Source organism: Coenobita brevimanus, chromosome 107, assembly GCF_032717465.1.
Source record: "Coenobita brevimanus isolate Jiangsu-jjx chromosome 107, ASM3271746v2, whole genome shotgun sequence".
Lineage (NCBI taxonomy): Eukaryota > Metazoa > Arthropoda > Malacostraca > Decapoda > Coenobitidae > Coenobita > Coenobita brevimanus.
Genome location: NC_137060.1, coordinates 29,073,028 through 29,101,023, shown reverse-complemented (window position 1 = coordinate 29,101,023; position 27,996 = coordinate 29,073,028). Strand labels below are relative to the sequence as shown.

The 27,996-nt window shown below is 41.5% G+C and overlaps 1 protein-coding gene across 1 annotated transcript; it reads right to left on the bottom strand.

Annotated features, from left to right (window-relative positions):
- Positions 1 to 7: 7 nt before the first annotated feature.
- On the bottom strand, positions 8 to 27,248 carry LOC145416771 (uncharacterized). The gene is made up of 14 exons (XM_080285693.1): positions 27,141 to 27,248; positions 26,274 to 26,382; positions 21,502 to 21,728; positions 16,963 to 17,150; positions 16,391 to 16,635; positions 15,689 to 15,837; positions 11,767 to 11,828; positions 8,242 to 8,575; positions 6,418 to 8,109; positions 5,835 to 6,071; positions 4,457 to 4,714; positions 3,195 to 3,770; positions 1,958 to 2,272; positions 8 to 552 (listed from the first exon to the last, which is right to left on the bottom strand). Exons 1-14 carry the CDS (start codon positions 27,246 to 27,248, stop codon positions 298 to 300), a joined length of 4,755 nt encoding a protein of 1,584 aa, XP_080141819.1. The 3' UTR covers positions 8 to 297.
- Positions 27,249 to 27,996: the final 748 nt, after the last annotated feature.

Below are 27,996 nucleotides of genomic sequence, written 5' to 3'. Positions count from 1 at the left end.
CTTTTTTTTTTTTTTTTTTTTTTTTTTTTTTTTTACTGCTTCCAGGCAATCTTGTAAATGCTGGAGAAAAGACTGTAGTGGTGGCACTAGACACAATCTCCATTAACTCTATTACAACTCGACTTCTTTCCCTGGAGTGAACAAGATCGTGTGAAGGTAGTCATCATCATCGTCATCATCACCATCACCATCATCCGGACCTCCTTTCCCATCCTAGGGCAGGGTGAGGGGTAGCAAGGTAGTGAGAATAAAATTTAAAATACATTATGAGACTGAAGGGGTTAATTCTAATTCTGGCTATAAAGTGGTCCCTGTCACCAGCCTCAGCTCTCCTGCCTCATCCACCTCCATCACCTGTCCCATTGCTATACCTGTGTCACCTATTGTTATCCCTTGTGTCACATCAGCAGGTGAGATAAGCGTAGTGAGTGTGTCATGAGGAACACCTGATGCCGCCCCATCCAGGACAATCTCAGAGAGAACATTGGAGGCAATGGTGTCCTCATCTGGGCTGGGTTGGTGGTCCAGGGCAAGGGGAGCACTGACATCAATCTGGGGAAAGTAGGAAAGATTAGTTAACGTGCACTGCAATTATGAACAAAATAATACATATGACCTCGCTATATGTTGCCTTTTCTGAAAGCAGCTTTTTTGCTATCAAGGCCAGAGTAATTCTCAACTTAGTATGTTCTTACTATCAATTTACTCTTTCCACTTAAGATGGCTGCACACTGAGTGGCAAGCCTAATGATTTCCAGTAACCAACGAAGTCATTTATAATGCTGGGTGGTAACCATATAACCAAATACCAGGATGACGTAGAACATACAATGGTGCCTTTGTTAACTGGGTGGAAAGATGCAATGTGGTGGGAACCACACTTCCCCCCCTTCCCCCCAGCTCACTCTGACAAGGCACTGTCTACTGTAAAGGAACTTCAGTTCACAGCACAGGATGGACTTGTAGAGGCAATTGCTTGCAGGCAGTTGAAGGGTCTGCTCAGCCAGACAGACCAGGGTTATTCAACAATGTAAACAACAACAACAACAACCATGTTTTTCTATGCTTCAATACACCGTATTCTATACTGCCAACTTACAGTTTTTCTCACTGTCATTTCATTATACTGTATTTTTCTTAATACAGTATTAGTTTACCATGTTTTTCCTATTGCCAACTTACAATTTTTCTTACTGTCACTTTTTTTTTTTTTTTTTTTTTTTTTAGCGTAAATTTACTGTACCGGTACTGTGTTCTTCAATCAACATACTATGTGTTTCTTAATATCAAATAAATCAAAATTAATAATATTCAATGATATAGTGATCACAAGGAATCTCCATACTGAGGCTGGTCATAGTACGGCTGATGCTTCTACATACTGAAAGCTAAACCAAGAAGCCAAACCTGCTAATTACTTACAAACAGTTGCTGAAAATGTTGGAAGAAAAAAATATGTAATGTGTAATAAGATTGTCACACTGTGTGTCTCACTTTGAACACTGTGACTATTTGTTGTGGCTTAGTTTCCTCCCTAGGAGAGATGACTTTGTGGCTGGGTAACATGCTTGTAGCCACGATTCATGCTTATGGTAGCAGCTCGTACCACTGATGGTAGCCAACCATCTGTTGCTGTTGTTGCTGAAACCCTGGATAATTTGGACATGTATTACAACTGAGGATGAGATGGAGGGATGGGGTGGAGAGGTATATGAGAGAGGGGGGTGTGAGTTGGGAGCAGGGCAGTGAAATGGCGGGGGACAGGGCAACTTGGAGGTGATTTGTTTGTGGCCACCCCAAACGGGATTGAGGCGTCTGGCAATAGATAGATAGACAGATAGATTACAACCTTCTTACCACCAATTTACCATGTTTTTCTAATGGTTCATTTACCAAGTTTTTCTTCCTGTCAGTTTGCTAAGTTTTCATTTCTGTCAAACAGAATCAATCACCTCACCTGATTAGAGGCTGCCTCCTCAGCTAACACAGTAACCTGCATCTCCCCACTGGCCTCTACCCCATCCTGAGCATACACCACTATGTACGTGTCTTCCTTCCCTTCTTCCTCCTCCTCTTCATCTTCATCTTCATCTTCCTCCTCCTCCTCCTCCTCTTCCTTCTCTCTGAGTGAAATAAACTGTGCCATTGTAATCCCCTCATTTCCTGGCACTTCCTTATTCTTTTTGGATATGATGAAGTCCGAGGTGAGGTTGTGTCTTTCCAGGATGTGAGTTTCCACAGCAGATCTTCGCATAAATCCCTCACCACAGAGCTGGCAGGAAGAATCATGATAATAGTATAACTATGACAACAAATATTACCCAATTAATACTGTAAAACAAAATTTCTACCACCACTTTCAATATACATATTCCCATCATCATCATCATCATCATATTCATCACCATTACAATTGAAAGCCACTAATTTAATGGATGTTCACCACACAGACATGTGTGCAGTGTGAAATAAAAGCTATCTACTGATACATCAGCTTAAAAACTTGTTAATCAACTTGCAAAATCAAATATATTTCTGAATCTATCAAAAGTAATGGGAAAAAAACTCTGGTACAGTAATTACATAACGATATATTCCATGGCATATAGTACTACACTCTGGCAGTATAAAGAACAATTCCATCAACATTCCAAACTTTTTTTTCCACCCTAAGGTTAGAGGGAGATAGGGTCCAAGAAAAACAAGGAGAGAATGCATTAAAGATGGAAAACTATCAACAGCATGCCCAGTGAAATGGACCAGAGTCACTGAAACATTTTACAAGACCCCAGAATCCTGGCTCCACTCAAAGGTCCAGCCATCTGCATGTATTCTGGGTGGTACGTTTCATGAGAGATGCATTTCACATACTTCTGCATGACAGTCGTTGACTATCATTAAAAAAATAAAAAATAAAAAATAAATGAATAAAAAAAAAAAGTGGTGCCAAATCCTCATCATGTGCTCATCTACAAATCTATCTAACTTGATCCCCTGTCAATTTCCTAGCTTCATCAACTTCTTTACCTCACCGCCTAACATACGCATTTACCACATACATCTTTAACTACATAACCATGATATTTTGAAAATCCTAAATGGTTAAAGGTGATATGGGCTACTTAAAAAAAAAAAAAAAAAAAAAAGTAAGTAAGTATATTTAATGATCATTAACCAAAGTACACCCAACTCACCTCACATTTGTACTTTTTGTTTGCTGAGTGGACATACATGTGTGTCCTGAGGTTGTTCTTCTTGTTGAATGCCCGATCACATACAGGACACTTAAAGGGCTTCTCCCCTGTGTGAACCTTTGTGTGTTCATCTAGTTTTGCACGACTAATGAATGCTTTCTTACAAATATCACACACATAGTCCCTTATCTTGTAATGGGCATATTGCATGTGTTTGGACATGGAAGAACTTGCACAAAAATTTGCCCCACATATAGTACAATGATAGGGCTTTTCCCCTGTGTGTGTGCGTTCATGGCTCTTCCATGTGCTGTACTGCTTGAAGCTCTTGGGACAATGGGTGCAGCTGTATGGGCGCTCATTGCTGTGTACTCTCATATGGGTCCACAGGTAGGATTTTCTGGCGAACTGTTTACCACAGACTTGGCATGTTGTTTTGGTCTGGCCCAGGTGACTTTTCATATGCAATACCAAATTGCGTTTGTCTGTGAGCACCTTGTTGCACAGCTCACAAAAGTACTGCTCATCCTTACAGCAGTGAACTGTGCGCATGTGTAGCTGCATATACCGGTGTAGCTGTGTGAAGAGACCAAAGTAATAAATACTGTAGAGAACATTTGCAAAAACACTATCATATGAAATTTTAACAGCCTGCCCACATTCCACTGATTTATCAAAACCTCTTTAATTACTCTGCCAGAATTTAAGATTATAAACTCACTGAATCAATTACTGTACATATGAATCAGAATATCTGGGGAGGATTACTTAATACTGTGTCTGAAGTAGACAGATTGAAATAAAAAGAGCACCATGGAAAGAATCCTAGGTACCAGTACCTACTGCAACAAATTTCTAGGATACAGTGATCAAGCTAATGAATAAATATTAGTAATCTATCTATCTATCTATCTATCTATAGCCCGACGCCCTAATCCCGCAAAGGGTGGCCGCAGTGTATTAGTAATACACTGCAAAATAATTTGACTGAGATAAAGCTCAGTCATTCATGCTATCTTGTTTCACATAACAATATTGACTTTAAATGGATCAGTTATACAGAAACAGTGAAACTGTGTCAGGATATCACAGTTCATTCTATCTCAGATCCTAGTCTGCTATGGTGAGGGTCTAAGACAGACTAAACTCAGTATAAAATTTCATCACAGTACAGTATGTGGGTATTCTTCATTCATTTATTTCTTCATTTTGATTATCACAATAATGACAGGCAACTGATAGATTAGTCTCTCACAACATACCTTAAACCCTTTCTGACACATGGGACACTTGTAAGGGAATGTGTTTGTGGTGTGACTGACACAAATGGATATGTGTGCATCGCGGTAACGCTTCTGTGCAAACGAGGCCCCACACAAATGGCAGGGGAAGGTCGGTGGGCTGGTGCCACTTGGGGGCGGGTGTGCAGTACTCAGGTGCCGGTACAGCTCACCGTGGGAACTAAATGTCTCTGGGCAGCTGGTCACCTTACACTTGTATGGTCGGATGTTCAAATGTACCTGCCCAAGACACAAGGTCACATAAAAAAAAAATTATAATACTGTATATGAATAAAAATCCATCCATCCATCATCCAACATCCTATGTCGCCCCATGAGGAGCATAGGAACCCAGGGCTAGTCAAGTTGGTTCTGACATTTAAGATGAGAGTGACCAGCCTCAGTCATCCCTGAGTGATATTATGTGAGCTGTAAACCCCAACCACCCCTAGGATATAAACCTACATAGGCTCAATCTGCTTGGAAAACCTTCCCACTAAACCACCAAGTGCCATAATTTGGTAATATGGTTATCAACAAACATTGTAAATGGTTCCCTGGTGTACAAGCAACCATTTGGCTTGTCACTCAGTGTAGACTTACCCATACGCAGAAGGAAGAGGAAAGAATGAAGGAAAGAAAGACAGAAGAGGAAGTGTAAAGTCATCCGCAGGCAGAAGAAACAGGAATGAGTGAAGGAAAGAAAGACAGAAGAGGAAGGATGGAGAATAAAAATCTGTCTATCTATCTATCTATTGCCAGACGCCATAATCCCGTAAGGGGTGGCCATTTTACTTTGAGTTATTTATTTTACAGGGAGGGACACTAACCCTCCACCAACCCACTTGTTGACACATAGGGAACACGTATGGTTTGGTTATATGGTTACCACTCAGTGTTGTAAATGGTTTCTTGGCTTACAGGAAACCATTTGGCTTGTCACTCAATGTAAAGCCACCTGTAAAGGAAAGAAAAGCAATAAGAAGTGACAGGAAAGATGGGAGAAATAGGAAGAGAGGAGTGCAGGCACAGAAAAAGAATGATAAAGGCTAAGGAAGGAGTAGGCAGCATTACATCAAGTGAGTGGATGATGGTTGCCACCACCTACCACAAAGAATAAAAATACTGCAATAAAATACAAATACAGTTCAATGGCACTAATATACTGTATACCAAAGTTCATACAAAACAGAATGAAATACAGTACAGTACCTGGCTATAAAAAGTACAGTAAATTCTAACGAATGAGAATTAAAAACTAAGATAATGAAAAGTAAACATTACCCATTAATTTCCATGAGTCATCAAATTCAGTAGGAATGAATATACTGTACACAGACTCTCTATCCCTCTTACTTACCCTATTATAATGTCCAATAAGGTCCCTCTTTCTAACATATGATGCAGGGCAATGTTGGCAGGTGTAACTGAGGCCACCATGAGCTGAGGCATAGTGATCACAGGCACCGCGCTGGGTGGAGAACCCCTTGTGGCACTCTCGACATCGCCACGGCTTCAACCCACCAGTCTCAGGCTCAACACGGTAGCACATCTTCTCTCGCTCCTCCCTCACCCTAGCTTGCTTCTTGCTTCTCCCCTTCAGAAATGAAAAATAATGTATGGTATGGTAACAGTACCTGAACTGCTTTCCCTCTAAATTCCATCAACTCATGTAATTTACTACCCTATTATGGTGAACTACAACACAACAACGGCCCAATCTGACCCACTTACACAATTAAGTACAAAAATCACAATGCACTTAGTTTTTCCAGGAATAAAGTTACCAAATGAGTCATACACATGTACAATAATAAAGTAGGGTAAACATCATTTTTGATGCAGCTGCTTCAGTATATATATATATATATATATATGCATCCAAACTAGTGAACTTGCCCTACTTATGTCTTGGTAAGTTTTATCTTTACGGAACAACTTACCAGCGGTCTTGTTTTTGGCTGATTCAATTGCTCATATCCAATTTTATCTCCTTTTCTAATCTCCTTCAGGTTGTGATGATTCTGATCACTGGTTTCTTCAGATGCTTCTTCCACCACTTTTCTTTGAGTTTCATTCTCATTTGGCAAAACTCTTTCACTAAATGTCGAGTCAGCATTCACTGAACCCACATGACCTTGATCCTTCAGACAAGTCTCACCATCTGACCCTTCCATTTCACTGTAAGAAGGCACAACAAAGAGCTTGGAAGACGAATCACTGTGGTTATTAACTGTTTCAGAAGTCCAATCATCAACAGACTGTTCACTCCCATCTCCAACACCCCTTCTCATTTCACTGTTGCCTGTTACAAGCCCCTTCAACAACATATCAGCAGAAAATGACTCAGAATCAATACCTGCTTTCACCACATCAAACTTATCATCCCCTTGGGCTGCCAAGGAAGTGATGTCGTTCCACTCTATATGATCTGATTTGTTAGTTTCCACATCAGCTTGGTCTGGAGCTGGTTCCTGTTTAATTTGAGCTTCCCCTCCAGTAACTGCGGTTGACAGAATGGGATAGTTTTTAGTATTTTTGGAGGCAGAAAGCATATCTTTCATCAACTCCCCACTGCTAATCCCATTAGCTATGTACTGGGTTATGCCACTCACACACTCCTCCACGGCTGGCAACACTGGAGTCAACTTCTCTGATTGCGGCTGTCTCCTTGGTCGACCTCTTCTTCTTTGGGGACGTGTAATCTCCATTATCTCACATGTTTTTTTCATGTATGCCTCTATATCCGCCAGATTTTTCCCTCCATTCACTTCTGTTCTATCAGGTTCTCCAACTTGGTTTATCTGTTCATTCAAAAAGCTTAAATGATTAGATAACTGACCTTGGATTTCCTGGTCACCTACAGACTCTCCTTTAATCCTAGTCATAAGATTATGCTTCATAGATACCAATTTGTCCTCCATCTCAGATATTTTATCAATAAGAGTGGCACATTGCTTGCACAGCACCCATGGTTCCACTATCGTTTCGGGGTTTATTGCACATGGGAGGAACTGCTGGAATTTTTTTAAGGCAGCTGACTGTTCACTGTCAGCAATTTTGGCAAACCAGCGAGACTGTTTTCTATAGTCTATTGTGGTGTGGGCCTGACATGCAACACAGAGTGGCTTAATGACCCTCATATGGCATGTTTGGGCGTCCATTATAATTGTCACATTTTCATATTCCTCTAACAGTTCAGGGGGTTCCTCTTTCACTTTCACCTCAAGACACAATTCCTGTGGCTTCAATGGTTCATTTACAGTGTTTAGATATAATGGCTTCTGGTCACTTGGCTCAACATTTTCATCTTCTTTTTCATCTAATCCCATATCAGTTTTAACCCTGACTGGACGTTCTGAGTTGGCCTGGTGATATGTTTCCTTGTGAGTGGCTAAACTAGCAGGTGTTGGGAAGAGCTTGAAGCAGAGGTAACATCGATGAGTTCTGTCTCTTCCTACTCGTTTCCTCCCTCTTTCTATCTCCCCCTCCAGCTGTTTCATCTGTCGCCAATAGTATTTTGACTCTATCTGAAACTCACCATCGTACTTATCTCCACCAATAACAGATTCTGTGGTTTCTTTGGTCTGCCTTCTGCTGCTATCAGTGCTTACCCTACACCCTACTCTTCTTGTCTGATTGCAATCAGATTCCTTTTGCTTCAGCAGGTGGTTTTCCACATCTTTCCCACTTAATGACGAAGAATCATGAGGTTCTAATACCTCCCCACTTTCCTCCAGATCCTCCTTCTTCCTCCTCTTCCTCGCCCTGCAGGTAAGTATATGCTCCTGGAAAAGTTTGGGGGTAACATACTTCTTGCCACAGTGACGGCACAGACGTGATGTTTCATGACACTTGCGATGCCTCAGGAACTCCTTCAAGTCATGAGACTCAAGGTCACATCGCCAGCAGCTGTAAGGCTCTCCATCCTTCCCGTGCCTGTCAATCATATGCATTCGGACACACTGGAGGTTGAGAAACTTCTCACCACACACCAGGCACTCCTCCTGCCAGGCTCGGTGGAAGCGGCGGTGATGGCTCTCCAGGGAACGCTCAGAATGAAGAGTAGCTCCACAGTCATCACACGAGAAAAGTAACGGTCTGTGAGTGGCAGAGAATATCATGATTTTACCATAAAGAATATGACAAAACAAACACTGCTGACATCAACATGAATAAAAGGTGGGAAATGAGATCATCTAACATATATATACAGAGACTGACACCAGATAAAAAACCAAGTAAGGTATCTACAACATTTGGTGATATTTTTAATTACTCCTTAATTCAGTAATGTCTCATGCTCTGATGGATCAGAAATAAGAAAACAAAATATGGTAGGTTATGATATTGAGGAGATTACATCATCATCATCATCAAGACCTCCTTTCCCACCACAGGGCAGGGTGGGGAGTAGCAATGTCCAGACAGCCCAAATTTGCCCAATCCAATGGCCCACGCTTCCCTTCACTCATCATTCAAGCCCTCGGAATCCTGGCTCTATCTTCTACGCCAAGAACATTCACCACGCTCTGTAGCTTTACATAAAAGTATCCAATAGAGTCAATCCAGACGATGTCATGTTAAAAAGGGGTGCCAAATCCCTGATCATACACTTCTCCTCACAATATTCATCCAGCCAGCTCGATCTCTTGTCAGGTCCCTAGCCTCACCGACTTCCAAACCTCTCTTCCTCACACACTCATCCACCATATCACTCCACCTTCTCCTTGGCCTACCTCGCCTCCTCCCTCCTTCAAATTCACTCATATATACCTTTTCGCCACTCTATTGTTAACCATTCACTTCACGTGCTCCTACCATCTCAGTACACTCTCTTTGATTCTGGTGTCCACAGACTTCCTTACTTCATATCTTTCACAAATCACATTATTTTGTATCCTATCCACTCTCTGTACTCCACACACATTCCTCAGCAATTCCATCTCCACTGCTCTCACTCTTGACTTTTCATTTTCATGCCACACCACAGTCTCACATCCATATGTTAAAGTTGGCATTAACACTCCTTCATGTAAGCCTCTTACAGCTGCAACACTCAAGCCTCTGTTTCTTATCAAGGACTTCATTGCTCCAGCTACCTTCCTTCCTTGTGTCACTGTACAGGTACTTTCCACTTCCTTTGCACATTTTCCTCTCTTTTCTATCACTGTACCCAAGTATCTGAACTCTCTCACCAATTCCAGTCTCTCTCCATTCACCGTAACATTATACTGCAAGTCACCTCCTCTCTCAATAACCATCACTTTACTCTTTTCTACATTTACTCTCAAGGCATGATGCTCACAGACATCAGCAAGGAGATCTAACTAGCATTTTTCCAACTGAGCACATAATTTTTTGGTGTTGTTCATCACCTAAGACCACTAGACCACCACCTAGTACTGTATGTGGCTGGAAATCAGAGGTAAACTCAAAGCAGCTCCTTGTTATGTCCTTTGTTTTTTATACTGTTTCTTGCTTTAAGTTTACATTATACAAAGGCTGTTGTACACTGAACACATCAATGACTTATAATTACAAGGACAGTATGTACTGGTGTTACATTACATCTCTTTAAATAATTCTTCCTATGAACAGACAATTTTCTCCAGCTTTGTAAAGACCCCTCACGGTGAAGGTGCAACACACAACTGCCATGAGATTATGTCATTTTAAAACTTACTGTCAACTGACAGGCTGATTACACTAGTTTACAAAAAAAAAAAAAAAAAAAAAAAAAAAAAAAAAAAAATCTGAGGCAAGCATGTGAATAGGTGTTTTTGACTACTTTTTATATGCTTAATTCAAATTTCTAAACAGTTTTGCTCTATCGCCTCTAGTTTTTTTGCTTTCCCATATCCTCTTTTTTATTATAATGCATATATTTATAATATAATGAGTTTATTTCATATATTAAAATGGCATATTATAGAACGAAACATAACAGACACAGAACAATGACATAACTAAATATTACTATTGCTTGGATATAAGCATATATACACACCATAGTACTACACACAGTCAGAAGTGAGTTTTTTTGGACAATCTGGTGTACTTTGTCTCCGGGATGTCGCGCAGGAGCATCCAGCAGAAGTCCCCCATCATGCTGGGGTTCCACTTGCTTTGGTAGTTGCTCTCCATCTTAGTAATATCTTGGTGGAACCTTTCCCCATGTTCATCGCTTACTGCTCCGAGGTTCTGGGGGAAGAAGTTGAGGTGGGAGTAGAGAAAGTGAATCTTGAGAGACATTTGGCACCCCATATCCTGATGAGCCTGCAACAACTTCTTGACACGCTCTTGGTAATCTAGTGCCCGTGTGTTACCAAGAATGCCATGGCAGACTACCTTAAATGCTTCCCATGCTCTCAACTCCTTCAAGGTGAGCTTCCCCTCGAATACCTCATCCTTCAGCACCTCTCGGATCTGAGGTCCGATGAAGATGCCCTCCTTGAGCTTAGCAGAACCGAGAGCTGGGAACAGAGTGCACAGGTGTTGGAAGGCAGCGCCATCCTTGTCCATGGCCTTCACGAAATTCTTCATAAGGCCAAGCTTGATATGAAGAAGGGGAAGAAGCATCTTGTTCATGTCCACCAGAGGATTTTCTTGGCCACTGTGTTTCCCAGGCACGAAAGTGCTCCTAGACCCCCAGTCCTTCTGCGTGTAGTGCTTGACATGTTTGAGCTTGTTGTGGCGCGCGTTTTAAACCAAGTTCCAAGAAAATAAGACGGTAAATGGATTTTTGGCGAATATTTTGGGTCTAGGCCTACAGTATATGTATACATGTACATACATGTATATCTCAAAAACTAGAGGTGATGAGTGAAAACGGACTTCGAATCTGATATCAGCACCCCAAAATTAGGTTAGAACACCTAATTTCATGCTTGCCTCAAATTTTTTGTAAACCAGTGTTATGGTAACATTCATCTATCATCCAACCCTTTACTGCCCAATAAGGAGCACTGAGGCCCAGGGTCAGGCTACTCAGTCCATAAGATGAAGGTGAACAACAGCTCATCCCTCATTACAACTAAAATTAAAACATAACCTAACCCTAAATTAACCTACCCAGTTTGGTTCTACCCATCTTTATCTACTATTCTACTGTTAACTTACTGAAACTATTATTAATTTAGTTTTTCACATTAGCTTAGCTCAAACTATCATCCTTTTGCAGCTTATTTCACACAGTTCAGTGAAAAAAAAAAAAAAAAAATGGGCACTTACCACTAGATCTCTTATTCATTCCAAGCAATGGCAACAAGAATGAAATTATATCTACAAACCTTTTACATATCCGGACAGGTTTTGCTTCCTTCTTCTCATCCACTGGCCGCAGAACTTTTATCTTAAAAAAAAAAAAGAAAGAAAAAAAAAAGGTATGAATCTCTGCAACATGATTGTGAGTAAGGAGTAGCTTAGCTGTTAAGAGTTTCCTCTACAAGCATAGATACTGTGTCTCTCAGATGTACTAGATTTCTGTGATACATCATGCGAGTCAGACAAATGATGGAAAATAAGTTCATGAAAGCAGTGCAATTTAAGCAATTCATCAAATACAAGAGGGATCAACTGTGTGACTGGAAAAAAAAAAAAAAAGTGGAAGATTTAAATATCTTCATTAGCCACCTTAAAACATAATTCATGGTGCACCATGAAACAGCACCTGGGTGAAATTCACATTGCTTACAGGGAAATGTGGAGGTTAAACAATCCCTTACGTGGTAGGTGGGGGCGCTTACCATCCACTTACTCGATGCAGTGCTGCTCTTGGGTGACTGCCCTTTTCTCTCTTCCTTCCTACATTCCTTCCTTCCTCTTCTGTCTTTCTTTCCTTCACTTTTTCCTCTTCCTTCTGTCTATGGGTGACTCTGCACTGAGTGACAAGCCAAATGGTTTCCTGTACATCAGGAAACCAATTACTGCACTGGGTGAAAATCATATAACCAAACTATGACGCTGGTGGTTTAGTGGGCAATTAAGGAGCTCCAACAGGATTGAACCAGTGCAGGTTTATATCCAAGGGGAGGCTGGGGCTTAATGCTTATGTAATGCCACTCAGGGATCAGTGAGGTTGGTCACTATCATCCTAAATGTCAGGAACAACTTGCCTAGCCCCAGGCTCCTATGCTCCTCATGGGGCAACACTGAATTAGATGATGAATGAATGAAATGAAAACAATCCCTTCAGCTAAATGGCATATCTTTTTTATTATATTTCTTTTTGTTTTAAATGATTTTCACTCTACATAGGAGACATTTTCGAGCTGCAGTTTAGATATAAACTTCATTAACCTCTTTAGTATAAAAGGTCCGAGCTGAATAAAACCATCTGGAAGGAAGAAGAATAAAATCAAAAGGATGTCACAGAATTGTTGGAGTTAGCACTGAATTCCATTCTAGCCGCTTCTGGGGGTAACAGCAGAAAGCCCATTGAGAGTAAGCCAATATTGTACATTAAAGGGATGACAGCCATCCTAAGCCTGTGGATGCATCATGGGAAAAAACAAATAAATAAATAAAAATCCAACTCCTGCAACAGCTATTAATTATGGGATGGAGAATGAGAGGCTGATAAGAACAGCATATGTGAGTGACATGGAGGGAAGGGGGGAGACTGGAGATGAAATTCATTTTGTTTTGTTTTTGCTTGCATGCGTCGACCTTGGTCAGTTGATGGCCGCTCTCCATGCTACTTGATCTCTGGCAGCTTCCCTATTTAGTCTCTTATCCCTGAGGTTACAGTCAATGACCTTGTCCCAGGTCTTTTTCTATCCACCCCTCACAACCCTACCCCTAACATTAACACTTCTCACTTTCTGCACCCAATTACCATCCCCCATCCTCTCAATATGCCCAAACCATGTCAATCTACCTCTCCTCATCACAACACCAATCTATTCCAGTCCCATCCTACCTCTCAACTCTTCCATCATAAACCTAGCCCCCCCAAGGCTTTGCACTCGGGGACACAGTGCACGTTCACTAAATCACTACCATTTCTGTACATCTGAGCCTGCGAATATCCTCTTCCTTTACTGCCCAGGTCTCACTACCTTACAGCATCACACTCCTAACACATGCTGCATACAAAGATCCCTTAGCATGGAGGAAGAGCCCTCTCAATTTCAGGAGAAGCAAAAGCACCCTGAACTTCTTCTAACCACTCCTCACTTTAGCCACAGACTTAGCTCCTGTCCCACCTTCAGCACATAACTTGTCTCCCAAATAACAAAACTCTTCCACACACTCAAGAAACTCACCAGCAAGTTCAATCCTTTCACACCTGGCAATCTTTGCCAGCTCTCCCTGACACACTGCACATATGAAATCAACAGTATCTTGCAGTTTACCTCTAATACCAATCCATCTCTTATGCATCCATTTATCACACACACTGCACAAGATGAAGTTACTTCCCATGCCCTTATGGCAAATCGCACATGGCCACTCTCCCTCTTCTCTGACAGTACCGCCACCAGCACTGAATACCATCACTTGTTTTATCTGCATTTACTCTTAAGCCCTTGTGTCCCATACTATCTCTCCACTTCCTAAATCTTTTCTCTCCCTCCCTTTCATTCTCTGCAATCAACACCAACTCATCTGCAAACAGCATCTCCCACAGGAGGTCATTTCTGAAGTCACATGAAAGAGCTTCAAGTAACAAGATAAACAACAAGGGGCTCAAACTGACCCCTGGTGCACACCAACATTCACGGAAAACTCATCACTCAAATCTCCATTCGCCCTTACCTGGATGTGAACACTCACATTCATGGCCATAACCACCCTAACCAGCAACCCCTCGATCCAACACTTTCTCATTGCCAACTTCACCACCTCTCTGGGAACTCTGGCAATGGCCTTCTCCAAATCAACAAAAACAAAGTACAGTTCCGTTTTCTTTTCTATATATTTTTCATGAAGCAGTCAAACAGTGAATATGGCATCAGTGGTCCCCCTGCCTGGCATAAACCCAAACTGCATCTCATCGATATTCACTCTTTCTCTAATCATACCTTCTAAAACTCTCTCCATTACCTTCATTATCTGGTCTAAAAGCTTTATGTCTCTATAATTTCCTCTTTCCAAGGCATCGCCCTTCCCCTTGTACACATTTACAATTACACTTTTCAGCCAATCATGTGGGACAACACACTAATATATATTCGTATTTATCAAGTCAATGACTAACCTTACTCCTGTATCTCCCGAGGCTTTCAACATTTCAGCAGTCAACCCAGACACACCTGCTGCCTTCCCCTCCTGCATGCTGCCTATTGCCTCACTCACAGTAGCAGCATCAATCAAAGACCAGGAGCCAAACACTGGATCTGCTGGCTCCAAACCTTCCCTGTCCCAGTTAAACTCCTCATTCAACAACCGACTGTAATGCTCTCTCCAAGCGTTCTATAATATTCCAACTGTTCACCACGACCCTTCCTTCATCATTCTTCATACACTGCTCACCTATGATGTCCCAATTCTCCCTCTTCATCTGATCTGCCACCTTAAATATCATATTCTTCCCTTCCACATGATTTAGGTTATCAAATAAAAGTCTCTGTGACTAAGAGAGATAAAATAGAGATATAAGAGAGAGGGGGGGATGTGAGTTGGGGGGGGGATGTGAGTTGGGGGGGGGAATGAATGGCAGAGGACAGGTTGACAAGGTAATCTGTTTGTGGCCACCAAGTAAGCGATTAAGGTGTTGGCATTTTGACAGAGAGATCATCATCATCATCATCATCCGGACCTCCTTTCCCACCCTAGGGCAGGGTGAGGAGTAGCAATGTCCAGACAGAGATAAATGGATGAATCCTAAATGATACTGTAAATTGGGGGAAACTAGCATTGCTTTACAGGTAGTAATGGAATTATAACTGCCACTTTTCTACAAATATACAAAGGCTTTCTGAATTAATACATTTAAGTACTGAGATTTAGCCCCCTCATTTCTGTGACATAATTTTATATTTTATTCTTTCTACAATCAGTAGTAGTGAAGGTGTTCCTGTTGGCTACATCTAACTCCCATCGGTAGTACAGATGTTCCTGTTGGCTACATCTAACTCCCATCAGCCTGAAGTCTTTCCATAGCTGCATCGAACAGTCCAGCAGTAGCAAAAATAAATGAAATATACATCCATCAAAGTGATGGGGTTAAAACAAGGACACACTACATAAATTAAACCTGGTGCTTACTGCTGATCCAAAAAGGGAGGCAATATTCTGCAGCACTGTCTTCCCTCCAGGGGCTTTGGACTGGGTGAGCTGAGTTAACGAAGACAGATTGTAAGCCATCATATCCCCACGCTCTGTCTTCACCAGCATCCCCTTATCTGGTGTTTCAGCTGAAAAACAGTTGTGATCTTGAGTGATGTGCTGGGAACCATTTAAAGTACCCTGAGATTATCTGGCCATGTGGAGAGAATGGAGCGAGAGACTGGCTAGGAAAGTGTATGTGAGTTAGGTGGAAAGGGGAGGAAAAGAGGAGACATGAGAACAAGAAGGAGGAAAGGGGTGAAAAGGTACTGTATATGAGTGAGGGGCATATGAGCTGGACAGAGGGGGACTTGATGGCAAAAGACAGAGTGACATGGAGGCAAATCATTTGTAGCCACCTCTCTCAGGAAGATGTCTGGCTATTAACATAATGAGTGAATGGAATTATCTCTCCTTACCCAAATGATAATGCCTTAAGATAACAAAAATTATATATATATATATATATATATATATATATATATATAATAAAAAATATATATATATATATATATATATATATATATATATATATATATATATATATATATATATATATATATATATATGATTGGACTGAAGAGGCTACAGGAAGGAGTCAATGAATTATTAAAAACACAGGGTACAGTAATTAACACTTACACTTAAGAGAAAGTTCCGACTTCAGTGCCATGGAATCTTGTGTTGTCAATTTCTGTTCTGTTGTGCTTGGGATGGAAACATGTACGGCCGTATGTTCATCACTATGTGTTGAAATTAATTCCCCTCCCTCCTCCACCCCCTCCAGCCAAGCACCAGAGGGGAGAGGGTGAACTGTGATCTGCTCCGGGCCTCCTGGTTCAGTGTTCGTGTCACTCTGTTCAATGGAGGCAACTGACAATGGGAGCCTGAAATAAAAATGAGTTAACCCCTCAATAAGAGGACATCCCTTCATAGTTTACCACATTCTTCCTGCTACCATGCCATTTTTTTTTCACCTATGGAAAGAAGTCTCATACTGAAGAGTTTAAACAAGGCTGCATGTACCCACTGAAAGTTTATCTGAAGTTAACTTACATATAAAACGCATCATCACATACGTGGTAAAATGCAATGAGAAGTGTTGAGTTTGTAATTTTATTTTTCATTAACAATTTTCTCAAGCTGTATTTATCAACTAAACACAAAGTTAAAATTTTAACAATTTCTCTTTCCACCCCCTCTCATCCTATTACCTCTCCTCTGCCTCTCTTTCCCGGGTGCTGATGAGAAACAGCTCTCTGCCATCACTGCCGCCTACTACCAATATCTGCACTCCTTCTCCCTCCTCTCCCGCCACCTGCTCCTCACCCACACCTACATCCTCCTTCTGGATCTCAGGGATTGTGCCATCTTCCAAATCCTGACCCAAGGAGCCTAAAACCTGTAACAAAACAACCAAATATCATATTGCATATCAGGGAGGTACTTCATACAGTAATCCCATTTTATGTGTCAGGGATGTTTCAAAATATTAAAACTTCCTCACAGTACATACCATTACTGTACTATGAAACAGAAAAACTTCAACTGCTAAATAGCTTTCTAGGTACCAATAAAACTATAACAGGCATTTTTTCTGTAATTTGACGTGTAAAATATCAGTGAAAAAACAAAAAGTGATTAAAAATGATTTACTGGATAAGTGTTCAAAACTGCCTTGAAATACAATTTTGTAAAAGAAATTATAATCATCAATTATTCAACCCATAGGAATACAGTGTCCTGGGAATAAACTACTTAGTTCATATATATATATATATATATATATATATATATATATATATATATTCATTCATTGCCAGACGCCATGTATCCCAAACGGGGTGGACAAGGGCTTAGAGTTAATTGTTTTACAGGGAGGGGCACTAATCCTCCACCAACCCCACTTGACACGTAGGGAGAACGTTTATATATACCAGTGTATATATATATATATATATATATATATATATATATATATATATATATATACAGTACTGTATACAGTCAAGCCTCAGTAACTCGGACTAACTAGGGGGTAACTTGGTCCGAGATATGCAACTGTCCGACCTATACAGGTCTGTACTCTAAATCCGCATAAATCATCACATCTTTATGCATACAAGTATGAAGGCATACCAAAGTACAACATATTAAAACTGTGATGTTTCTAACATTCCAGCAACCCCCCCAAATCAGTGGGGGTTACGTTCCAAGCCCCTTCACTATTTCTTGAAATTGGCTTATTCTTGATGCCTCGCTGAAAACGACATTTAAAAGTAATTGCATAGCCTATGAACCACTGACACTGTAATGCGGTACCCATAAATAAACGTTTCTTGTTATATCTATTTCCCCATTGTTTTTAGCTGTTCGGCAGTGACAACTCTTGTTTGATCCATCAGTGTAATGGCTCAAGGGACTGTCCTAAATGTTTAACTAAACCTAACCTAACCTAGTTTAAGTATACCTAATAATTTAACCAAACTTAACCTAACCTACAGTTGGGAAACTGGGACACAAAATCCATCTTTGAGTACACCGAGTATCTTCCATTGTGCAGCAAACAAACAATCGTATGTATGGCTTAATGGCTTAACCCATCAATGGCCCTTGGTTCAGAAATTTCCATGCACCCGTAGCCACCCTCGGAACAGTTTTTTAAGAGTTCTAAAATCAATTTATTTTTCTTAAAGATGTGAAGAGAATCGTCTGGTGCACCTAGCAATGTGCTTTTTAGCTTCCAAAACCCATCCTGTGATTCACTATGATTCACGGAAGAATTCATAAAATTATGGTATATATGCCATATGGACGAAAACATCTGAGATTAAGTGACCGCCTGACTGCTTGGGATGGTTGCGCTGAGTCATGTATACATACCAGTGTGACCTTCGTTCCCTTCCCATAATTGTTCACAGTTTTTTATAGCTCATGCTAACTCGATGTCACTGACACTGGTAATGTAAAGGGATGTTCCACGCTGAGTTATTATGGGGTTAACAGAATACATTACTGATTGCATCACTACACTCTCTTTCACATATACACAAAAAAATGAACAAAAGAATGAGCGCTAAATGTACGTTTAACTTTCGGCGGAAAGACCTTACCCATTCAATTCCTAATCCTCCAGTTTATTTTCTGTATTTCTCCAACTACAGTGTTATTTTAGGAAGAAACTGCTAATTAGTGAAATCGTTAATTATGGGATTCTACTGTACACAGTATTTTATAACAATTGTGCAAAGAATAATGTTCTATATGACATTACATACGGCAACTTTGAATATTTGGATCCCCGCCTAGAGACCCCCTTATCCGACCTGTACGGGGATCTGGGTTACGAGTGTTCAACTTACCGAGGCTTGACTGTACATACAGTAAACTCTCAATTAACTGTTGTCGCAATCTCCAGCCCAACACAATATTCGGCGCTGCTGGCTTGGCTCTATTAAAGCAATTTTCAGCAAAATTATGCAATATCCGGCTTCAAAACAGGATGTAACCTGCAGTTCTATACAATATCCAGCATTAGATGCATCAACCGGCTCGTAAATGGTACCTAACAGGCACCATATTACTGTATTGTATGGACGGTGGGTGTTAGCGACGAAGTGGTAACATGTGGAGGTGTAGGAAGACTACTGGGCCTTGGGACAGGCTACTGCCCCTGAGATATAGGTCCTGAAGCCTTTGCCCAGAGTCGGACGTATTAAAAATATATATATATATATATATATATATATATATCCAACCATCATCCAATCCTACATTGCCCCATGGGGAGCATAGGAGCCCGGGGCTAGGCAGCTGGTCTCGACATTTAAGATGAGAGTGACCAGCCTCACTCATCCCTGAGTGGCATTACATGAGCAATCAACCCCAACCACCCCTTGGATATAAACCTTCACCGGCTCAATCCGACTGGAGCACAATAATTACCCACTAAACCACCAGGCACCAAAATTTGGTTATATGGTTACCACCCAGCATAGTAAATGGTTTCTTGGTGCACAGGAAACCATTTGGCTTGTCACTCAATGTAGTCACCCACAGGCTGAAGGAAGCGGAAAGAATGAAGGGAAGAAAGACAGTAGAGGGAGTGTAAAGTCACCCGTAGGCAGAAGGACAAGGAAAGAATGAATGAAAGAAAGACAGAAGAGAATGGAAGGAAAGAAGGAAGGAGAGGAAAGGGCAGACACCCGAGAGCAGCACTACATCGAGTGAGTGGATGGTAAGCGCTCCCACCTACCACAATATATATATATATAGACAGATAGATAGATATAGATACAGATGGATAGATAGATACATAGACAGATAGATAGATAGATATTTGAGTGCTCTAGCGGCAGAGTGACGTATGCGCCAAACTGGCCGATGGTGAGTTATTCCCGCCAATATGTAGGTGGAGCCTTCTAGATCCTCCCTGTATAGCGCTACATAAAAACAGAACCCTTATGGCTGGCTGGCAGATGGGCAAGCGTCACTTGTTTTAGGCCTTGAAAACCCATAGAGGAAGTCTGCTCCCACATGGCAGAAGGACATACAGGCCACGAGCGGCTAGCCATTGGGAGGCCACATCTCAGTACTAGCCCCCAGCCTCAGCCAGTCCCCCACCAGTGTCCCCCTGAACCTCGCACGTGGTTGATGGGCTGCACTGTCCTCTACCCATATTGAATGCTTTGAATGCTTTTAATTAAAAATTTACGATATAAACATTAATCAAAAATCAAGAAATTGCATTAAGATAAAACTTTCACAATTTATTAATTTTCATGTTTATTTTTATTTGGATCACATAATTATAACCCATGTTAATATTCTGTGTATGACCCCTAATGGAGGAGTGTGTTTGTGTGTTTGGTTTTGTCTTTTTTTTGTTATTTTTTCTAAACAATGGATTCATTAAATTGCATTTTTTGAGAGCATTACATTGATATAAAACAACATTAGTTTTTTCTTTATACGTCTTATGTACACATTCTTCAAATTTCAACTACAATTACTCGAAAGTAACACCCTGGTGATACATCACTCTGCCCCTAGACGCCTCATATTGTATATATTATACCATACCATATTTTTTATAAAGGCTCCAACATGCTTACATGTGTCAGCCATGGTCACCTAATGGCAGCTCTCCACACTCCTTGATCTCTGGCAGCCTCCCTTTCACTTCCTTATCCACTCTATGACCTCGTCCCCAAATCAAATGGTCTGCCTCTCACAACCCCATCATAAATGTTTGCACTTCCCATATATCACACCCAATTGTCATCCTCCATCCTCTTAAAATGCCCAAACAATCTCAATCTACCTTCCTCATCGCAACACCAATGCATTAAAATCCCATCCCTCTCAACTTAGTCACAATCCTAGCCCCCCCCAAGTCTTGCACATACAAACGCATGCAGACCCAACATGAATGCATGCAGGCACGTGCGCATGCACGCACACACGCACACACACTTACTACGTTCTTTTTCATACCACTGGAATAAAACTGGTCTCTACGAAGTTGGCAATCTGATGTTTTTTGCATACCATGGGAAGGGTAGGAAACCTCAGTGCCGTAGTTTAAAGGTAAAGTCTTCCCTCTGCATTGGCTGATACAGTAGACCTTTGCTTTATTGGACCCAGGTAGATCTGATATTGGATTTAATGGACACTTTGCTGGCCCCAAGACATATCGGATACCATTAGTTCAAATCTCTGTACTGTACAGGAACTTCTGAGCTCAAATGCACCTGAATAATCTGTCCATCTGGTGTCTGTAGAAAGTACTGTCCAGTAGGTAACTGAATTGCTTCTTGGCATTCCCCTTCTTGGTACTCCTTCGCCTTCCCTGCCTCCACCACTCCTCCCTCCTCCACCGGGATAACCTGGGGCAAATGTTGGTCCACATGCAAGGTCTGGGGTGTATCCTTGGCAGAGCTAGGGGCAGTGATGATGTCTGGTTCTCTGTCAGCTGCGCCTGTGGGGTTATTTGGAATCTAGTATAAGTCTCAGAAGTCACAGAGAAACAACCTCAAGAGACGGTAAAATATTTGTTATAAGTTGCACGGGGCATACCCTTGATAGAATTGGAGACAGTGATGATGTATGGTTCTACCATTGTTGAGTTGCTTGGGTTAACTGGAATTCTGTAAACATTTTGGAAGTGTCTAGGAGGCAACAAAGGAAGAGAAAAAACTTTGGAAGTGCCTGTGGAGTGATAATTAAAATACTACTACTACTTCTACTAACACTACTACTACTACTACTGGTACTAATCATCATCATCATCATTCATTCATTCATCCAGTGTTGCCTCCCAGAGTGCAGGGGCCCGGGGCTAGGCAAGTTGGTCCTGACATTTAAGATGAGAGTGACCAACCTCACTCATCCCTGAGTGGCATTATATAAGCAATAAACTCCAACCACCCCTTGGATATAAACCTGTACTGGCTCAACCTGACTGGAGCACCTTAATTATGGTACCCACTAAACCACCAGGCGCCATAATTTGGTTATATGGTTACCACCCAGCGTAGTAAATGGTTTCCCGGTGTGCAGAAAACCACTTGGCTTGTCATTCAGCGTAGAGTCACCAGTACACAGAAGGAAGAGGAAAGAATGAAGGGAAGAAAGACAGAAGAGGAAGGAAGGAAAGACGGAAGGAAGAGAGAAGAGGGTGGGTACTGAAAAGCAGCACTACAACGAGTGAGTGGATGGTAAGCGCCCCCACCTACCACATATAATCGTTTTCTTTTTCGTTTTTAAAGGCTCCAACATGTTTGCATGTGTCGGCCTTGGTCACCTAATGGCGGCTCTCCACGCTGCACGATCCATTGCAGCCTCCCTGTTCAGTCCCTTAACCCTCAGGTCACACTTAATGACCTCGTCCCATGTCTTTCTCGGTCTACCCCTCATAACCCCACCCCCAATATTAACACTTTTCACCTTCCTCACCCAATTATCATCCCCCATCCTCTCCACATGTCCAAACCACCTCAATCTACCTCTCCTCATCACAACACCAATACACTCCAGTCCCATCCTATCTCTCAACTCTTCCATTGTAAACCCAGCCCCTCCAGGCCTTGGACGCAGGGACGCATTGCACATCCACCTAATCATTGTCATTTCTGTACGTCTGAGCCGGTGAATGTCTTCCTCCTTCACTGCCCAGGTCTCACTGCCATACAGCATTACACTCCTAACACATGCTGCATACAAAGACCCCTTAGCACGTAGGGAGAGCCCTCTCAATGTCAGGAGAGGCAAGAGCTCCCTGAACTTCTTCCAACCACTTCTCACCCTAGCCACAGAGCTAGCTCCAGCCCCACCTCCAGCACACAACATGTCTCCCAAATAACAAAACTCTTCCACACACTCAAGAGATTCACTAGCAAGTTCAATCCTTTCACGTCTGACGATCTCCACCTGCTCACCCTGGCACGCCGTACACATAAAATCAGCATTATCTCGCAGTCTACCTCTGATACCATTACATCTATTATGCACCCATTTATCACACACACCACACAAGATGGAATTACTTCCCACGCCCTTGTGGCAAACTGCACATGGCCACTCTCCCTCGTCTTTGACAGTACCGCCACCAACCCTAGATATCATCACTTTTGTTTTATCTGCATTTACCCTTAAACCCTTTTGCCCCATACCATCTCTCCACTTCCTAAACCTTTCCTCCGCCTCCCTTTCATTCTCTGCAATCAACACCAAGTCATCAGCACACAACAACTCCCACGGGAGTCCGTTTCTAAAGTCACGTGAAAGGGCTTCAAGTACCATGATAAACAACATGGGACTCAAGACTGACCCCTGATGCACACCAACATTCACGGAAAACTCATCACTCAAATCTCCATTCACTCTCACCTGGGTGTGAGCACCCACATACATGGCCATAACCACCCTAACCAGCCACTCCTCCAAGCCAAACTTTCTCATTGCCCACTTCACCACCTCTCTAGGGACTCTGTCAAAGGCCTTTTCCAAATCAACAAAAACAAAATAAAGATCCCTTCTCCTACCAATATATTTTTCCTGAAGCTGTCGAACAATGAATATGGCATCAGTGGTCCCCCTACCTGGCATAAACCCAAACTGCATCTCATCAATATTCACTCTTTCTCTAATCATTCCTTCTAAAACTCTCTCCATTACCTTCATTATCTGATCTAAAAGCTTTATACCTCTATAATTTCCTCTTTCCAGGGCATCACCCTTCCCTTTATACACATTTACAATTACACTCTTCAGCCAATCATCTGGGACAACACACTCATAAATAATCTTATTTATCAGGTCAGTGACTAAACTCACCCCTATATCGCCTGAGGCCTTCAACATTTCGGCAGTCAACCCAGACACACCTGCTGCCTTCCCCACCCTCTTCCTGCCTATTGCCTCACTCACAGTAGCAGTATCAATCAAAGGCCAAGGGCCAGACACTGGATCTGCTGGCTCCAAACCTTCCCTGTCCCAGTCAAACTCCTCATTCAACAACCGGTTACAATGCTCTCTTCATGCATCTTTAATATCCTCACTGTTCACCACTACCCTTCCTTCATCATTCTTCACACACTGCTCACCTATGATATCCCGATTATCCCTCTTCACCTGACCTGCCACCCTAAATGTATTTTTCCTTTCCCCATGATTTAAGTTATCAAGTAATTGTCTCTGTGACTCAGACTTTGCCCTGTATACCTCTCTCCTAGCCCTACGCTTGGCAGCCAAATATTCCTCTTTGCTACCACTCTTCTTCCATTCCCGGAAAAGCCTTCTTTTCTCGTTAATTGCAGCTTCTACACCCTCATCCCACCACCAAGTTACTTTATGTCTTGGTGGTCCTCTTGTCCAGCCGCATGTTACATCAGTAACTCTCAAGAAATTGTTCTTGAGGGCTCTGTACTGTTCATTAACGCCTCTGTCTACAGCTCCCTGTTCAGCCACCACTCTCCTCAACTCGCTATAGAAGGCATCCCTTACTACTTGGTTTTTCAGCTTCCATATTTTCCTCCTAGGTACATAAGTCCTCTTTTTCATCACTTGTTCTTTAAGCACCATATCACAAATCAATAGTTTGTGCTGCTGCACACACTCCTCACTTCCTATAACTTTAACATCCCTCTCTAACCTTCTATCAGCCCTCCTAACCAGAAAATAATCTATCTGACTGCTATTTCCCCCAGACTCATACGTAATTCATCCATCCATCATCCATTCCTATGTTTCCCCAAGGAGCATTGGAGACTGGGACTAGGCAAGTAGGTCCTGGCATTTAAGATGAGAATGAGCAGCCTCACTCATCGCTGAGTGACATTACGTGAATGCTAAACCCCAACCACCCCTTGGATATAAACCTGTGAAGGCTCAATCTGACTGGCGCCTTAATTACTCACTAAACCACCAGACACCACTGTTTGGTTACATGGTTACAACCCGGCGTACTAAATGGTTTCCTGGTGTATAGGAAACCATTTGACTTGTCACTCAGTGTACAGTCACCCATTGGCATAATCCATCTATCTCTATCTATTGCCAGACGCCACAATCCCGTAAGGGGTGGCCATTTTACTTTGAGTTATTTGTTTTACGGGGAGGAGCACTAACCCTCCACCAACCCATTTGCTGACATGTAGGGAGCACATATGGTTCGGTTATATGGTTACCACCCAGCGTTGTAAATGGTTTCTTGGCTTACAGGAAACCATTTGGCTTGTCACTCAATGTAAAGCCACCTGTAAAGGAAAGAAAAGCAATAAGAAGTGACAGGAAAGATGGGAGAAATAGGAAGAGAGAAGTGCAGGCACAGAAAAAGAATGATAAAGGCTAGGGAAGAAGCAGGCAGCACTACATCACGTGAGTGGATGATGGTTGCCACCACCTACCACTCAATAACAGTAATAATAATAATAACAAAGTGCATGCTGACTGAAAAAATGAAAAAACTGAAAGAACCCATTTAAAATAATGGAAGAACCTAGATACAGTATATAAAATGAAAGGGACATCCCTCTATTGCGATACAGCAAGTCTTCATTATAAGTTGCAAGGAACATATCCTTGGTAGAATCAAAGCCAGAGATGACGTCTGGTTCTCCCTTAGCTGTGCATGTGGATTCAACTGAAATTTCACAGACCTCAATTCAGGGCAGCAAATCCCTCAGATGTGCCAATGGATTGATAGAGAGAGATACTGTACATGGACTTGACGTTGCTGACGGGAAAAAATTAAAAAGTTTATCCATGTGGACAGCAAAGAGAATAAGGAGCTAACTACCAGTAGCAGAATGTATAAATGATGTGACTGGAAGAAAGGGAGGAAGAAGCTAGAACTATGCTCTTAACAGAAATAAAATAGCAGAAACTCTTCAGCCACAGCATCATTCATGTTCTCCAAGTTATACACAACTTCAAGAACTGCTCATCTTCTCCTGCCTTAAAACGAGCAAATGAGAGGGAATTCTGTACAGGGCTATGAACAGAGGTTTCCCTAACTACCTACCATTCTTGTCCACTAGAGCAGCTTCAAAATTCGGAGAGAGGAGGCCTGCAGGGCTGTTTTGTTCCTCTGTTGTCAATGTTCCCTCAATTCCTTCTACTGCACCTTCAAGCTGCAATACATCAAGAAACATAAATGTGCAAAAATTATGCTGAAGTGTGAGTTACAAAACCGAATAGGCTACACAAGGTATAAATGAAGAGGAGAGGAGAAGCCTGGTTAATGAAATGACAGATAGTTACCATGTGTATGGAATAAATGCCTCTTGACTTTGTGGACACAGTGGTATGGTATGGTAGGGGTAAGAATGAGGTGTTGTAAGAGGAAATGAGAAGTCATGGTTCAGATAACAAGATGGTTATGAAAGAAATTAGATGAAGCAGTTGTATTCTATGAACTTCCCTCTTGAGAGGCTAAGGTGTTGCCCTTGTTTAGAGATACTGGGATATGTAGCATGAGCAGCTCTCCCAGCATGACGTTCTGCCATGAGGTGGACAAGACTATGTATAGCATGCACAAAGCCTCTCAAATTTCAAGAAATACATACTGGTACACAAATAAACCCCAGGCTAATCTGGAGGTGAACCTGATGGACTGGACAAATTAGATATGGTACTTTCACCCAGGCTTTTAATTTTTATACTTTATTTTATTTTTTTTAACTGAGGTATGGTACACGATATAAGAATGTATGCTGCAGTGTGAAAGGCAGCATCAGAATGAGAGGAGACTGGACTGTTGTGAGCACAAAGTAAATCTGGATAGAAGCTTAAACTTTCACAAAAGAAACTTTGCAATATGTCATATGGCAAAAGAGGTGCCGTTAAAAGGAAAACTTTCAATGCAACATATATTCATCTGAGTTCTCACCTGACATGGGTCACACACAATGGAGACAGTTCCAGACTCATCAACTTCATATGGCAGCTGTGCTGACTCAATCCAGGAAATCAGTTGCTTCACATCTGCATCTTCCATCTTAAAACAATAATGTTCAAAAGCCTTTTTAGTCTACAGGTAAATCATGGAAACAAAATACTGACTTACAATACAGAAACTTAAGCTTATCTGGTGGATCTTTCAACTGCTGTACACACACACAAACAACTAAAACCTGTCAATTTTCAGTAAATCACATCACTCGATCCAGAAAATCTGAAACAATCACGTTCTTTTGAACCTATTCCACTATAATTTTTTTTTTTCGGAAATAAGGTATATGTTTAAAGTGAAAATCCTATACAGTGTTTAATTACCTTGAATCTTTGCCGACCATATTTAATGTTCTTAACGAGCATTTTTTACATTTGAAAGCTGGCCGTCAAATACAAGTGTAGTTAGGTTTGGTTAACTCATTACGTTTCCCAGGGTTTTGACACGAGATACACTGATAAACAATGCTGTAAGCGACCTGGCTGCTTCCTTAACTACCCAAAAATAGGTATGTTTTGCCTTGTATGGACCTAAGCTCCAAAATGAGTTATCGGTATTTCCAACAAAAATGATGCTCAAATTCATCCAAATCACACTAAAATCAACCTCAATTTTTTTTAATCAAGTGAACTACTGAACTTACCCTAAAATCAATATTGTATTTGTAAACTACAGTCCAAACTTAATTTAATTTCAGCTAACATACAATACTGTAATTCAATCTACTCTAGCCTTAATCAACCTAACAGGCCCACCAACAGCCATCTAACCTAACAGGTCGTCTTTTCATCGA